The 18,118-nt window shown below is 33.3% G+C and overlaps 1 protein-coding gene across 1 annotated transcript in view; it reads left to right on the forward strand.

Moving 5' to 3' along the window:
• Positions 1-18,118, forward strand: part of LUZP2 (leucine zipper protein 2) — a 569,898-nt gene that overhangs the window by 263,927 nt on the left and 287,853 nt on the right. The window contains exon 5 of the mRNA XM_077114242.1: positions 11,344-11,406. Within this exon, the coding sequence (XP_076970357.1) occupies positions 11,344-11,406 (63 nt within the window). The remainder of the gene's footprint in view (positions 1-11,343; positions 11,407-18,118) is intronic.

Genomic DNA, 18,118 nt, shown 5'->3' on the forward strand with positions numbered 1-18,118 from the left:
GATTCCCACACATACCAAAATTTTAAGAATCAAACTGTTCTACAGATTTCCTTTCTTCAGCATGACGTTCACTTGGTACCATGTGCTTCAGTTCCTATGACCATCGTTTACATGTAAGCAGGAGGAACACTGGTTTTGACACCAATTTTGAAAACTAGATTTCTACTTTATTCCCCAGATGCAATACTTACCTTATGCACTCTTTCTGTAGACCGGACTTTTTATTTTGTTTAGGAGCTAAGTCATATGTAGGTAAATTATCTGGGAGCCGATCCATCTAAGACCTGGTGGCATGCCTTTCTTTATAACAATCTTAATTTGCTTGTGGAGTTTTGTTTCTGAAACTGAAGTCTGTCTTTCATCTGGGATTTCTGCTTCCCAGGACACTAAACTTTCTAATGTTCATTGCTAACTTTCCTAAGTCCATACTTGTTTCCTGTAAATGAATTCATTGTTATCTGTCCTACCCACCTGTAAGGATGTGCATGTCAGTTCTCTACCATGCTCACCTGTAATGAGGTCGAATGTCTGGCTCGGTGGACACAAGGTATTACATACTGGAATACATTTATTTGCTGTGCCAGCATGCTAATATCTCCCCTCAGCTTGACCTAGCCTTCTGAGTAGTTTTAATTACAATTCCATTTCTGCCTTGACCTATCACATTTAATCTGGATTTTTGCCTAGTTTTGTCACAATCAATGGCATTTAGGCAGGACACAAGTGCTTACACATACTATTTCTTTAGATCCTCATAATAAAACAATACAGTATTTTTTTTTTCTTAACTGGAAAGCAACAATACAGAGCAGGTAAGTTTCTAGTTTGTTTACAAGGTAAAGAGTGAAGGCATGAACCCATAATTGTTCTAATAGGTTATGTAAACTTTTGCTAGATACCAAAGTAGAAAGTTTTAACTCCTGAAGGTTCAAAAGGTAAATTTAGAATTATCTAGATGTGTGAAATATCATGAACAAAGAATGTCTAGTTGGGAAAAGGAAGGCGGCAAGAGTAGCTCCTGTACCCTTGAACTCATCTCAGTGTTGTTGCAAGGTCTTCCTTATGGCACAACTTTCAGTCTTCAAAGAGGCTATTCTACCCTCCTCCCCAAAATGTTCTACCATGCCAGATATTTCCTAAAACATTTATAGCTTAGCATGTACTTCTGAATAACATACCCCTGGGTTTAAATTCCTATCACACCATTTACTAGTTCTGGGGATTAGAGCAAGTGTTTTAACTTCCACAAGTTTCCTTACTTGAAAATTTAGGGTTGAATACATTACAGTAGTATGCATAAATTTCCTAAAATCATGTCTGGTGTACAGTGTACACTATACACTAAACGAACCCTTTTCTCTCTCCATTCCATTTCAATTTCATCTGCACCACTTTTCAGCTTTGTGCTTTGATACTCTTTCATTGTAAGGTACATGCCAATACTTTATTTTTATCATAGCTTATTTTGATGATTGTACAAAGTGATTCATGCGAAGTGCTGAGCAGAATGCATAGTAGATTGCAAGCCACCTCCATATGTAGCTATTATTTTTAACTACTACTACTATTTTATCTTTCCAAACATTTAAAAATCTTTTTATGTGTTAATACTATAGAAAGAATTATTAGGAATTAATTATTAAAATAATATGTTCCAGTGTTAGTAATTTAGAATGCTCTGTTTCTTCAACTCTATTGATATTGCTGTTCAAAGTCATTTTGTTTTGACATTCATGGATTCCATGCCATGGGTTGCCTATGTCTGAGTTGAATGACTTAAGACTGATCTCTAATTCCCAAAGAGTTAAAAATGCTCCATCTCTATGGGAATGGATATTTTGTCTATTTATTAGTGATAAGTTTAATCATGGCTAAATTTTTACTGTTATTAATAAATATTACAAATTTAAGGTGACTTACCATTGGTTTGTATTTTCTTAGTTCTTTTATATTCATAATTATTGTCAATTTTGTTTCTTAAAATAATTTTTAAAACATATATCTCTGTCTACTTATTATGAATGTATTTATGTGAATACATATGTACATTTATAGGAGTATTTGTATGTCTGCATATATGTTGAGAGGTAGAAAAGCAAAACATATTTCAGCACAGACTTTCTTTATTATTCTTTATATCATCCAGATAATTAAAACATAAAATAAACAAAAATTGGTATCTAATTTACAATCTCTTAAGTAGAAATAGAAGTCTTGCTATAATCAGGTGATGTGAATTAATACCTGAAGGTATTACTTTAAGTTGACAATTGTTTACTTTCCTCCATCTGATGAATAAGTTAGATAAAATACATAGTTTACTATGGTAACAGCTTACAGTTGCAATAAAAAATTTTAAATGACCAAGTTCAAAGAGAGTCATACCTGAAGTGTACCAAGTGACAAATGGTAAGGTGATCTTTGCTATGAGACGATGGATAAAGACACGAGAGAATGGAGAATGCAAAGTAAAAGAGAGTAAAGTTTAGGCAACTTTTTAGTAAAAAATCGAATTCCCCAGTGGGAGCATCTCCTTACAAATCTGTAGGTCCCTTAACAGAATAATGTACATGAGGACTTCTGGCATGGGGTACTGATAGGACTTTATACCACCTGTGTTGAGTACACTCTAGACATTTGTTGACACTCTAGTGAAGTGAGCATCAAAACTAGAAAATCTACTGCTCTCTTTTTCTTAGGCAGATGAATGTTCACTTCATCACCTAATATTGGGCAGCTAATTGAGAGTTTTCTAAAAGACTCCAGAGAGAAGAACACTCATCTCCTATAGGAGTCCCTTCCTGACTTCTACGGACTTAGTGCCCTACCCTACAGTTACAAATGCACACTTGTTATTGCCATATCATTTGTCTTATAATTGTCTCTTTATGTCTTCTACCAGGTGAGAAAAATATCAAGTTTTTGCAGTCTGTTGCTAAAAGCAAAATTTGGGGACAATAATCTAGCCTTAATCCATTAAAGAAAACTGATGTTAAAGAAATAAGAATGTAGTGATCACTAGCAATGCTCCTCACTTTTTTACAAGATGGTGGCTTATAATAATGTATTCAGAAAACAAAAACTTAATGTCAAATAATTTTACTTTGGGGTCACCCCTTTCAAAATTATTTAAATAAATTATATTCAGGGGATTTGTAACATTTTTTTAATGAATAAGTTGCTAGTTCCTCTAAACCGATGCAAATGTACTAAGAAACGATGATCATGCATCTATGTGATGATGTTAAGAATTACTGAGTGCATATGTAGAATGGTATGATTTCTAAATGTTGTGTTAATTTCTTTTTTTTTTCTTTCCGTTAATAAAAAAAAGAAGAAAAAAAAAAGAACTATAAATATCCCTCAGATTTCTTCTTTCTTTTCCAAGTCTTTTACATCCTATTAGAACCATGTATTCTAAAAATGTATTTTAATCACATCTAGTAAACATCTATCTTTCTAGCTAGATAGCTGCCAATTCTTCATCTATAAATTTGTTTTAGTTTCTAAGCTACTGACAGAAAATAGTATGAAACATGTTGGCTTAAAAAATGGAAATTTATTAGTTTGAGACCATGAAAATGTCCAAATCAAGGCATCATCAAGGCAATGCTTTCTTCTGTAGACTAGCTACTGGAGAACCTTGATTCCTCTGCCACATCATAAGACATATGATGGCATATGCTGGTCTCTCCTGGGTTTTGTTGCTTTCAGCTTCTCATTTCCTTGGCTTGCTCTCTTCATCTGAATTTCATTCTTTTATAAAAGACTCTCCTAGCAGGATTAAGATCCATTCTGGTTGAGGCGGGGAAGGGTCTTGAGTAGTCTCAAAGATAGGTCCTACGTACAATATCTCCGCACCTTCAGGAATGGTAATTTTTAGAAAAAAAAATGTCTTACTGGGGTATATACAGCTTCAAAGCATCACATTATCTATTTACCTAGTTCTGAAAATGACATGTATCTTTACTATGTGTAATGTACTCTCATATTTTATATTCTAATCTAGTTTTAATTTTGATTGCGAACTCTCTCATATCTGAAATAGAAGAAAGATGGCCAGGTTTGATGCTATGATTTTATTTGGGACTTATGACTTATATATTCATTTAAAAAAAACACTTATTAGCATCTTACAGTGATCCATGAATTCCAGAATGAATCATCTCCTTTTTTTTTTCTCCCATCATCATTAGGACCACTTATTAAATATGTATTTGTGAACTTGCTTTCAAGGTGAAAAATTGAAGCCATTACAAGCCCCTTCCCCCAAAATCAGCCCTAAAGAAACTATGGAAGTTAGAGGAAAACTTGGACCTGTGAACTGACAAAAACCAGTGAATGACCCAACAAATGAAATCGTGAGAAGCTCCTAAGAAAACAGACAACTCACAGGAATGGGTGTACATATGTTAGGAAGGAGTGACTGCTATTGACCAAGGAAGAGGACAGCAATAGAATATTTGAGAGGTTGGATTGGAGGACATCTACAAATTCTGCTCTTCTGCTATTCCTCCCTCTTCCTTGGGAGTATCACTTCTGGACATTATGTCCTTTCTTCTCATCAGGACTTTTCTTTTGTCCTCTTCTAGTGCACACTATAACACATAGAAACTAATAACCCAAAGAGAAAAATAGCTCTGAGGATAAAATAACAAGACATCTGAGTTACAGAGCTACTGTAAAAGAAAGACAACATATTGAGTCACTCATATACTCTAAAGCAGAATTATTAGAAAAGATGCATTAAGAATTTAAACTAAACATTTTAAGCACTGTTGAGGTATTTAAAATAAAAGCAACAGCAAGAAACCATAAAAAAGAGCTCACTGGAAATATTGCATATGAATAATACCCAATAGCTGAAATAAAGAATATATACGGAATAAATATCAGGTAAAAAGAAATTATCAAAAAATTCACAGAAAGGAGCAAGAAAGGATTAAGAAAAAGAGAAAATAAGCATTACAAGGCATGGAGCTTGAAAATAGAAATGCCCACTATATGAATCATAGAATAAGAGAACTGATATAAATAGAAACCATACTATATTATGATAAAATTCAAAACTTAAAAACAAATATACGGTTATAAAAGCTAGCAAGAAAATGAGCAGATGACCTATAAAAGGCAAGAACATAGTAAAAATGAGTTTGAGACACTAATAAGGCAATATTGTGTAAAATAGTATTTCTAGAATCTTCTATCTTGCTAAATTGGCTTTCAAATGTTAAGGCATATGGGTAAATTTTCTCAAGCATATAAAAAATCAGAAGGATTGTCAAAGACCCATTTTGAAAACCCTCTTGGAGGAAATACTTAAAATCAATATGAATACAGCACACTATGTAAGAATTGTTGGAAGTAGTAGTGAACAAATACCTTTGTAAATGTAGTTTTCTCTTAGGAAAAACAGAACCAAAGGAAACAAAATGAACATGATTGAAGTGGCAATGAGATGACCAAAGGGGCATGTGGCAAATAAACAAGAACAAAATTAGGGTTCATTACTTTGAAACATCAGAAGAAAATTAGGGAAAAAAAATAAAAGGGGAAAAAAGGCATCTAATTAACCAACGGAAAGAGAAAATAAGGGAGAAAATTCAAATAAGAGGGCAAAAGTAAGATTCTTTGTACTAAAATACTAGGAATCACAATAAATTAAAATGGGTTACATTTATTAATAGAATTTTTAAAATTGGTACCAAAAGACAAAAATTAAGAGGTTAGAGCAATATATGCAAAAGTATTATTTTTAAAATTTGAAGACCTCATGTACTTGAAATAAGCAGATAGGAAAACATATACAAAACAACATGAAAGAAGCCATAGTGATATTAATGCCTGACAAATAGAATTTGTCACAAAGGTAAAATAAGGGAAGACATTGTTTCTCAGCAAAATATAAAATTAGAATGAGATGATTAGTGCTATAACCATCATAAATATATATGTACATAACAGTGCAGCCTCAACATCCACCAATCTATACTTGATAAGACTCCCAAGACAAATAGATAAAAGCAGAGACAAAGAATTTAATAAAAATACAACTGATAATTTGAACTGTTAGATTTATAGAGAAAGCTCCCATGAAGTGCATATATTCTTTTTGAGCACACTAAAACATTTATATAAATATGTAATAATCTATAAAAGAAGTTCTAAAAATAAAAATACTTATTAATATAAGATATAGATGTATATTATTCTTCAAAACTATTGTAAAATTAAAAATACATTTTTACAAATGAGCAGACTCTTCCTTAGGTTTGGAAAATTTCTAGCAAATTCTTTATTAGCCTTTTTGCTAAAATGAAATTATACTATAAATTAGGAAATATATAGTACTCAATAATAATGAAAACACTACCTTCCAATGTAATATGTAAATGCATTTATCAGGAAAGATGAAAGGATAACAACATTAATTCAAGAAGTTCATAAACAAATAAAACCTCAGATGATGTGTGAAGGAAGGCAAGAATGATAAAACAGAAAACGAAGAAACAACAACAAAATCTAAGCCAGTTTTTGAAAAAGACTTACAAACATTTGTGAAGACTAAAGAATAATTAAAGGAAAGAAGTTTCAAATTTTAAGATATTGAATGAAAAGGGAAAATATTCATATCAACAATAGGGTTTTTAAAAAAAGTATTATGAGCAACTTTCCAATGATAAATTTTAAAGTATATAGGTAAATTTTTATAAGTGAATATACAATTCCAAACTTTCTGAAAGGAGGAACAAATAACTCGAATAAACCAATAAAATGTTAAAGTTTTATTGAAGTAAAAGACCTCTTTTCCCCCAAATTCTAGGAAAAGTTGTTCTCAGTGGTGGCTACTAACTTTCAAAAGGACAATAAATCTCTACTATACACAGGTATTTTCAGGAAAATAGAAAATGTGTCAAATTTTTCATGTCGTTTTATGAGCAATGCATCTTGTGATTCCAAAATCCATTAAAGACATATAAATAAATGCATAGATATATTTAACTAATGAATATAGCTGTAAAAATCCTTAAGTATTACTCAAATAAACACAAAAGTATATTTAACAAAATATATATAATTATCCATAAATGCGAACATCTGTAACTAAAGTACATTACATACATACATACATGCGTTCATACATACTTACATACTAGCATACTTGTCTCTACATGGGAATGTACTGTATGTGTTGAATTGTATGACTGATAAGTTCTAACTCAGAGCCAGAAAGATGACAAAAACCTTAATAAATGTGAACATGATATATGTATTTTATAATTATGGTATTTTTATTTATTTATTTTTATTTATTTATTTTTTTGGTATTTTTATTTTTAATGTACTTCTGATGGAACCAAGGGAAAGATGTGTTTCACATTACTGGACCTTCCATATTTTGCACTCAAACAGAATGCTATGTGCCTTTGTCTCCCTAATTGAAGGTGCTGAGTTAGCTAAAGATTAAACTACATATTTTTTAAACATGTTTCATATAAATATTTCTAAAATTATTTTCTTCCTGGGAAGACTATAGTTGATATAAATGAAGTTGGATATGAAAAGAAAATTCAGAAAATTTTCATTGCTGTCTCTGAAACAAAATTTAAAAATTGAATTTATTCTATAAATCTTGCTATGCCATTATAGATTTAAGAGCAGATGGTTGTAATGTATCTAATCACTTTAAAATATTTTCCATAGAAATAAAGTATTTTATATTTTATGCAAAAGAAGTTGCAAGTGCCTTCGGTATTTGGTAAATTTGTAGTAAAATGCTATGAAACATGAAGGTGATCTTGGCTCATTATATCACAAAAAGTATAGAAGAAGATACATTTTTAGAATAATAATTGAAAAGGAAATGTTGTCTTTATCTCATTCTATTCAAAGTACTTGTTATAAACATTTTCAGACTTGTTTTTATCCCCAAGCAAATGATGGAGTAGCAAATCTTTCAAATCGGTGTTCCTCATGGAAAACCCTGACAGCAAGGAAGAATGATGTCTCAGGTGTAGGCACAGTAATTAAAGATATTAATGCTCATTGGATGCATTTCACTACTCTTGTTAAATTTTATGGCTTAACTTGCCCTAAGTGAGACCTAATTAGTCTAAAGGTAAGAGTTAGCTTCAAGCTTTCAAGTCCATTAAGGATATGAATTGCTATGTTCTTGCATTTTTTATTCAAAGCAAAGAAATGATATTTTATATCTCTGAGAATTATTTCATAACTAAGTGCTAGGAATGCTTATTTTTTTTTTTCCAGAGTTGTTAAAATATGTAGGGATTCTAGACCAATGGTCACAGAATACCAATACTTTCAAACTGTTCTGAATATATTTTAGGTCTTGAATGTTTAAATGTTGCCTTGTCATAGTTTCTCCATCCATGCTTAAATTTTAAATGATTATAGTCATGACAACTCAGTATATATTCATTATACTTTTAAATACAGGCAGTTCTTAATTGACAGTGACATGGCTTTACAGAAACAAAATGTGAAGAATTGGGAAATAATAGCATCAGTTGAAAGCAATGTATTGATGTAAGCAAGAGCTGTGCTGGTTTGAAACTGTAGTGGACCCCAGGAAAGCCAGGTCCTTTAATCCTCATTCAGTATTGCTGGGTGGGATCTTTTTTTATTATTCTATGGAGATGTGACCCACTCAATTTTGGTGGTAACCTTTGATTAGATGGTTTCCATGGAGATGTGTCTCCACCTATTCAAGGAGGGGTTGCTTACTGGGAGGCCTTTAAGAGGGAATGATTTTGTGAAAATTTAAAACCAGAAGACATTAGACAGATGTCTGAAGCTACTGAGCATTCAAAATGCAGCTAGTCTGTTCTAGTTTGCTAGGTGCCAGAATGCAACACACCAGAGATGGATTGGCTTTTAATCAAAGGGGATTTATTTCATTAATTCTTCAGAGGAAAGGCAGATAACTTTCAAGTGAGGTTCTTTCTTAAGAGGGAAGGCACAGGGTGATCTCTGCTGGCCTTCTCTCCAGGCCTCTGGGTTCCAACAACTTTCCCCAGGGCTATTTCTTTCTGCAGAAAGGTTATTTCTTCTTCTTTCTGCCTTCTTCCAAAGCCTGGGCTGAGCTGAGAGTGCTCAGATGAGGTATTGCTGAGCTGCATGGGCTGTGCTACGTTATGCTCTTTCATTTAAGCACCAGCCAATTAAGTCCAACATCATTCATTGCAGCTGGCACACCTCCTAACCGACTGCAGATGTAATCAACAACAGATGAGGTTCAAGTACCATTGGCTCATGTCCACAGCAGAAGAACTAGGTCCCTTCACCTGGCCAAGTTGACAACTGAATCTAACTACCACACAGTCCAAATAAGGATGTGATGTTAGTGTAAATGACACATTGGATTTCAAAAACATTACCAAAAAACGGTGCCAATTATATCATTAGTGATAATGGATTGCATACCAAAATGATAATTTGCATATACCAAATTAAATCAAATATATTGGTAAAATTAATTTGACATTTGTTTTGCTTCTTTGTTTTAGTTTTACTTTTTTAATGTGGCTAGAAGAAAATTTAAAACTGCTGTATATGTGGCTCAATTGTATTTGAATTGGTTGGTGCTGGTCTAAGCCCTTTTTACTTGAACTGTGGCCAGAAGTTTAACAGCATCAACTGCATCACCTGAAACATATGACAAATAGCCTTCAAGATCTACTGAATCAGAACCTGCATTATTCACCATATTGAGACATGATTAAAATGTATATTAAAGTCTGAGAAACACTAGTCTAATTCATTTTCTACAAACTTGGCTGCGTCCTGGAATTACGTGGGGCATTAAAAAATACTGGTGACTGTGTCCCACCTCCAGAGATTCTCATTTAATTGGTAGGGAGTGTGCTCTGACAATATACATATATCCATATACCAGCAGTTCTAAATCGTGCTGTAAACAACTAAGTGTGAATATGTATGTTTGCTTATTGGCAATGTGTGTTTAAGTGTGAATTGCTTTTTTACATAAATGTTACCAACTTTTATGCTGTTTTACACATTCTCATTGAAAGCTATATCTTAGAATTTTTCCACATTAGTATTCACTGATCAACCTTATTCGTCTAAGAATTGTACAATATTACACTAAAGAGAAACACGATAATTTGTTTCCATAATTCCCCATTGTAGTATATTTGGACTATTTCCAACATTTTCCTGGACAGTGATTTTTGTGTAGATCTTTTTGCAAAGGATATTTTGTAATACATCTTTGCCTAGAATACTCTGGTTTCATCTCATGAATTTTATATAAATTTAGATCTGCAGGAAGTGTTTAGTTACATTTGCCAATGATCATCTCTTTTTTTCTCAACACTTCTGGAACACTATTAAAATTCATCCACAGTAGTTAAAGTTGAAGGAAAAGAAGCTCAGTGACATAGAGCAAAAAATAAATACTCAGAAACTAAATAAATTTTTGGTTAGTGAATTGTTCCCACTATCAGTGGTGATAAGATTTTTTTTTTTTTTTTTTAACATGGGCAGTCACCAGGAATTAAACCCAGGTCTTCTGGCCTGGCAGGCGAGCATTCTTGCCTGCTAAGCCACTGTGGCCTGCCCTGATGAAAAGATTTTAATTCAAGTGTTTTGTACATTGCAAATTTCAGCAATAGCTTCACACCTTAATACTGAGAAAATTAAATGTTTCGTTGAGTATTGTAGTCAGCATTTATCATCAGTGAAACTGTTATTACTACAAAGTCTCAATTTTTAATCTCTTTATATAATGCCTTTATATCACAGTACTCAGGTAGGGTACAGCTGCTATCTTTACAGAAATATAATTGTAATAAATGGCCTAAATTATAGATCTTGAGAATATCATATTCAGGAAGAGATATCATGGTCTCGGGTTCTGTGTTTATAGTTCACACTTTTGGGGCAAGGAAATTCACTATGCAGTTGATCTCAAACCTGGTTACAGTCAAAATTAGCTGTAGAGTGTTTTAAAAGAGAAATCTGGGCACAATCCTAGAATCTATTACCTTAAAAGAACCACAGTTTTAATGGCGCTTACCCAGGTAAAATCACAATTGTAATGTGCATGGTCTCTCATGTGAAAAGCACCATTAATCTTTTATTACTTGAAAACAGGATATTTTTTAATATAATTAGTGAATACATGTATGAATTGAACAATGAATTTTTATTTATTGAACAATTGTATTCTATGTTCTTTGTAAATATTTATTGAGAAAGAGGTAATTGTTTTGCTATATCCCTCAAACTGTGAAAACACATTTGCTAAAGCTATGAAGATGAATTTGTAATGTGCTTACATTATATTCTTTTCATTTCCAGATTAATTTTTTAAAGACTGAAGTGGAAAGAAAAAGTAAAATGATCCGAGATCTCCAGAATGAGGTAAGATTTGTACTTCAGGCAAATTGTATGTAAATCACATAATTTATACACATATAAATTTGCCATAAATTTGAAATACTGATCACATGGACACTTGACTCTCCATTAGGTACTTACATGCCAGTGGAGAGGAAATAAATGGCTAAACACTTCAAAGGCTTTGGATAATCCCCTTAGCCTTTCTAGATAATTTTGCTTTCTGATTTTATTGTGTTTGGTCTAATATTAAAATTAATTTTCATTTCATGAATTTATTTGTCTTCCAAATGGCATTAGCTATAAATTAGTTGCATGAGACAGGAGAAACAATCTAGAATGAATTTATTTATGATAATCTCAGAGTAATGTAGATTTGACCACATAAATAAGCTGTAACCGGCTCTATTATAGCCTTTCAAATATAAGGACCCGATAAAATAATGTTGTTGTTTTCTCTCTCCTTTGATTCCTTGTCTATTTTGTTATACAGCTAGTATATTTTCTACAGTTTCTCCATCCTTTTCTATTGGTATCTTTTTACTCTCTTTATTATTGAATATAATTAGTTAATTAGGATCATTAAACCACGGTTAATTAAAGATAAATTTCCATATCAGTCCCACTACTTCTGGTTTATTTTGAAAAACAAATCAACCTCTTTAGTCTTTATTAAGCCTCTCCCTTCCTTCCTTCCTTTTTATTTAAAATTAGGCATTTAAATTGCAGATGAGCTGAATTATTCCTACATGATTTCTGCTTGATATCAAGGTTAAAAAAGGGATTCTACAAAAGTATTGGTATATTTCAGCACCGGTATTCTTGATTATGACATTTGAATAGATTTTCAGACATGAGGAGAAAGTACAGGAGAAAAGGAAGTACAGAAAATTTTAAATGGCTTTTTGAGGATATTATGTATTTCATTTCTTTCTAATGATCTTTTTCTCAAGACTTCTTAAGAATGTGTGATGAGAAACATTATAAAGTTTCTCCTGACACTTAAATATTCCAGATTTCTTCATTATGATGGAAGATAGCAATGGACTTGAGTAGCCCATACTGGACACATTCACTAATTTCTTGTTGCCTGGAGTTTAGTGAGGGCTCAGTGAGAGGGCAAGATTACTCAGGCTAATCATTTATAGAAAGGGAAATTAGGTTAAAATGATGTTTAAGTCGGTATTAAAATAAGACAAAATGTGCTCATGCACATGCGTGTGGACACACACTCACACACAGGGCAATAGGAACCCTATTGTGGGATGATGAGGACATTATGGATTGTTGTTGCTGTCAACATAAAGCACATCCAGGTGTGAGTGGTTTCCAAGTTCCAGACCATACCCTTCTGCTGTTTCTGTTTACATTCTCTTTCATGGAACATTAATATGCAATCTACTCTGCCTCAGTGCATATTCTTTCTACCAAATCCCCACCTGAGCAATTAAAACATGGTGGAACAAAAGTCAGGAAAAAACACAAATCATGTTGATTTGCATGTAAATTTACCCCAATATGTTTACGCTTGAAGCAATGAGAGGAAATCCTTATCAAATTTTAGAGAAAGTCTTATAAATATAAGGAGGTAAGAAAAAAGGTTAAAAATATACAGAATGGCTTATCCTTAGTGCTTGTAATGACGGTTTAGTGCTTCAAAAATGTGGATGATTTTCACTGCCCCAAGCTGCAGCACAGAAGAGGCCTGCATTAAAACAAGATTAGAAAAAACTCTCCAACAAAATTTTTTTAAACATTTATTTGTTTTAAATTGTGAAATATAACATATATACAAAAAAAACAATACATTTCCAAGTATATTTTGGCAAGTAGTTATAGAACAGATTTTAAAGTTGGGCAAGGGTTTCAGTTCTGTGATTTTTCATTTTTTCTTCTAGCTGCTCCAAGACATTGGAGACCAATAAAAATATCAGTATAATGACTCAATAGTCATACTCATTTGCTAAATCCTATCTTTTCTGTTATACACCTCTGAATCTTTAAATAACATAAATACTAAAAGCAATACATTTCAAAATCATTAGTTGTATGACTATAGTAAAGATAAAATCAGAGGCTTATCATAGAGAATGTAGGGGACCTAGAGGTAGACCAAAGCTTGAGATGGGTTCCAACAAAGTTTTAATTCATGATAATGCAGCCAATTCTGTCCAGGATCTACAACAGGAAGAAAAACTAAGTTCTGAGTGAAAGGCTGTAAACAATTGATGACTAAGATGCCGAGGAAAATGCTGGAATACATTACATTGTGCTTGCATTTTTATTAACATCGTTATTATTTTTGCTAATGTTCTAGTTGCAAGATTACACATTGAATTGCTTATCTCAATGTCATTTCCCCCATATACCCAGTATTATGAGAGCACAAATTTGCAGAATTTGAGCTTTCTCAAAATGCAAAATTGGAATTATAGTAGATATATCCTCCAGTTTTCTAGTAACTTCTTAATTTGTGCTTCTTGTTCTGATCTCTGTTATAATCCATTTTTGTGCATTGAATAGCTTACTTTGCATTTTGTAAATTAACAACAGATATGAAAATGTACTGCCTCTGACTTGTTTGTCCTTTCCTCCTTTCTCTTGTCCTACCTTCCTTCCTTTCTGCGTTCTTTCCTTCCTCCCTATCTCTCTCCCTCCTTTCCCTCCTTCCTTCCTTCATTTCTTCCTTTCCCTTTTACCTCTACTTACTCAATTCAATATAGACTTTCTTATGATGCTAATCTCCATTAGGTTGTACAACCTATCCTGCATCAACAAGATCATTACCTTCTAGACTGCTTTCTTGTGTAACTAATTTCTCTATCTACGCATTCAGGGATAATGACTGATTAGCAGAATCTAAGTCATGCCTGACCTAGATCTGCAATGAATTTGGAAACAGAGGTGTTTGATTTATTTATTTTTATTTTTCATTAGAAATATTGGTTCACACTCAGAAAACTTTCACATTGTGAAAACGGCGTTCTAAAAATTTAGTATACTGTATAAAAGGCCGCTTTCGTAGTGAAGATTTATAGGCTATGGTGACCAGCTTTAGTATAGGCCATCATTGAAGGATTTTGGTTAGTTGAGAAATGTGTTCTGAGAGCCACTGAGAGAGTATCCAGTTGTCCACGTGTGTATGTTAAGCATGTTATGGGTACATATGGCATCTTGTCTATCGGTACGTCTGATTTTAACTTTACTTTTGTCTGAATCATTGCCTTAACTGGGGCAGACTTCTTAAAGTTAGAGACTTACCTTCCCAAGAAGCTTATAACTCATACTCCTCAGAGAAACAATATATGGTTAAGCCTCTGTACACAGAGAGAATAAATTAAAATCACATTTAAGTCTGTTCTTAGGACTAAATGTTCGAAACACATTGTCTTGTACTGTATTCGTAAATGAATTGAGGAAACATTGAACTTTACCTCCAAATTTAGAGATTGAGACTGAATTCCACTTTTGATATTTTAGAGAACTGGGATGCTTAGTGAGCCTATAAATTAGAAATATTGGTAACAGGAAGTCTCTTACCATCTTGAAATGGTAAAAGAAAATAAGAATGGCATGTATCTATTTTTCAATGTAGAGTCCATATTTGCAGAGGGAGTCCATAACTGAAATAACAGATCATGAAAAAAGCCAATAACCACTGATTTATTCTAGTGAATATTTAGAGGAAAAATTATCCTAGTGAATTTGTAGAGGAAAACTCATTTCTGTTCAACTCTTGTGGCTGTAAATCTTTCTAAAGGAAATTATTCCATCTTCTTGCTTCAATAAGCACATTGAAGTGGAGATGATGAGATATCTCATAATGTGATAGAGGTTTTCAGGTCATCAGTTTGAAAATGGATTCTCATGCATGCCTGAAGGTGGATAAGTGTAGGAGTTTCAGGCAAATATATCCTGAGTCCAAGACATGCCCGACATGTTTCTGAACAATTTTATCATAGGTTTGCAATGTATTCCTGGTGATTGGCCTCTCTTAAGTGATGACTGCGGAGAAATTTTGGTTAACTGACTATTCTGGTTGTGCCTCCAGTATTCAAAATGTACCCTGAAATATCTCTCACATTCTGTGTGTTTTAGGAAAACAGTTTAATCAACTTTTTAACAGGAAAGGAAGGAAGATTATACATATATTCCTTCATGAACAAACATATATTTAATGTACAATATCATTCTGGAGACATAAAAATGCTATTACATTTCATATAAAGCATTCCAAACTGTGAGAGATAAAAGGAATAGGATATACTATTATATAATACAAAATATGTTATAACATATAATATATAATATGTCATAATTATTTACAAATATTTACAAATATTGTATAACATAACTACAGTGAAATGCAGAATGGAATAAGTGTGGTATAACAAAATGTTGTGACAGTAACCTATCCAGGTTGATAGCCTTTGAAAGGAGTAAAAGGATTAGAACATATGGCTAGATACAATCAGGAAAGTCAATTTAAAAATAGTTGATGTATCAAAATTTCCTCTGCTCATGAACAGATTGTTACATGTTTATCAACATGAGTAAGGCAGCTATTTTTAAAATTATCATGTTAATTGATACATATTTTCATGGAAAGCAAGTTCAGTGTATGTATCTGTGAGGTTAGGTTCTGATGTCGCCTTAGCCAAGTGATGATTCCCAGTTGTCTGGTCAAGCAAGCTCTGGCCTGACCATTGCTTCAAGAATATTTCATGGTTGGTTGATAGATGGGAAGGCTGGTGTATTAGATCATCCATCAGTTGATTGCATCTGTGGCTGATCACATCTGTGATCAACTAAAGGCCGCCTCCCAGAAGGAGATAATCCAATCAGTTGTTGACTTTTGAGAGAGAAGAGAGATTCTTTCAATGCTTCTTCAGCCAGGGAGCTTCTCCTGTTCATCCAGACCCTTCATTAGAGCCACTAGCTTCACAGCCTGCCCTATGAATTTTGGAATGTTCCATTCCCACAGTAGCATGAGATACCTTAATAAATCTAATATTTAGAGATCTCTTCTGTTGGTTCTGTTTTTCTAGAGAACCTAACATAGTTGCTAAGTAAACAAAAAAAAAATTAAGAAACAATATGGCAGATCCCATTTTAAAAAATAAAGCTTTTTAGAAATCTTTCTACCATTATTTGCACAGAAATAAATAGTGCTTGAGATAAAATAATATGTTAGGATTTGGGGAGATTTTAAAATCCTTCTGGCTGACTTACAGATGTATTGATTTATCAGGTAGAGTTCCATGAGCCAAAAGTATAACCCTTCACAATACTCCAATCTTTCTAAGGTTACCTGAAGAGAATTTCTGTCTTGTAGTTATTGAAGCTCCCTTTTATCAAACAACAGCAATATATTCCATGCAAGGCACTTCCTATGCTTCCTTAACTTCCTACAAAAGTGGGAAGCACTGCACAAATTAGATCAATTTAAAAAGTCCATTAATGCAAGGACAGCTAATGTTGATGGTTTGTTGTGGCTGGATCCAACTTCAGGTCAGCCTACTTGTAAAGAATATGTTTTCAGTCACCAAATCAATAAGAAATTGATGCCTGCTATAAGAAGGCATTTTGAGTAGTCATTCTGGTTGATATAGCCTAAGTATAATATCCAGAAAAATAAATTTGAGATGTTCCTTTGTTCTAGTTTGCTAGCTGCTAGAATGCAATATACCAGAAATGGAATGGCTTCTAAAATCGGGAATTTAATAAATTGCTAGTTTACAGTTCTAAGGCTGAGAAAATATCCCAATTAAAACAAGTCTATAGAAATGTCCAATCAAAGGCATCCAGGGAAAGATACCTTGGTTCAAGAAGGCCGATGAAGTTCAGGGTTTCTCTCTCAAGTGGAAAGGCACATGGTGAACACAGTCAGGGTTCCTCTCTCATCTGGAAGGACACATGGTAAACATGGCATCATCTATTAGCTTCATCTCCTGGCTTCCTGTTTCATGAAGCTCCCTGGGAGGCATGTTCCTTCTTTATCTCCAAAGAGCTGGCTGATGGGTTCTCTGCTTCGTGGTGCTGCAGCATTCTCTGCTCTCTCTGAATCTCTCATTCTCCAAAATGTTTCCTCTTTTATAGGACTCCAGTAAACCAATCAAGACCCACCCAAATGGATGGAGACATGTTGTCACCTAATCCATTTTAACGACCACTCTTGATTAAATCACATCTCCAGGGAAGTGATCTGATTACAATTTCAAGCATACAGTATTGAATGGGGATTATTCTGCCTTTATAAAATAGGATTTAGATTAAAACATGGCTTTTCTAGGGGACATACATCCTTTCAATCCAGCACATTCCACATTCTGGACCCTAAAAAAAGACATGTTTTTTCCAATATACAAAATACATTCATTCCATAACAATATCAGAGAACCTTAAACCATATCAGTAGCATTACAAGTACAATACAAGGTTAAAACCAGTACAAAAATCTCAAAGTTAATTACAAGCATGGTTAGTCCTAAGGCAAAATTCTCCTCTGTCTCTGGACTTTTGAAAACTCATGGCAAGTTATTTGCTGCTAAGATACAAAGGAGGAACAGCATACATATACGCATTTCCATGGGGAGGAAAGAACACAGGGATCACCAGACTCACAGATTGAAAAACCCGCAGAGCAAAGTCCATTAGGTTTCAAAGTCTGAGATTCATTCATCTTTGGGGCTTCTGAAAACAGCAGTCCCACCCTTTCCAAGGGCCTACACAGAGG

This window comes from Tamandua tetradactyla, chromosome 8 (genome assembly GCF_023851605.1).
Source record: "Tamandua tetradactyla isolate mTamTet1 chromosome 8, mTamTet1.pri, whole genome shotgun sequence".
Classification (NCBI taxonomy): Eukaryota; Metazoa; Chordata; class Mammalia; order Pilosa; family Myrmecophagidae; genus Tamandua; species Tamandua tetradactyla.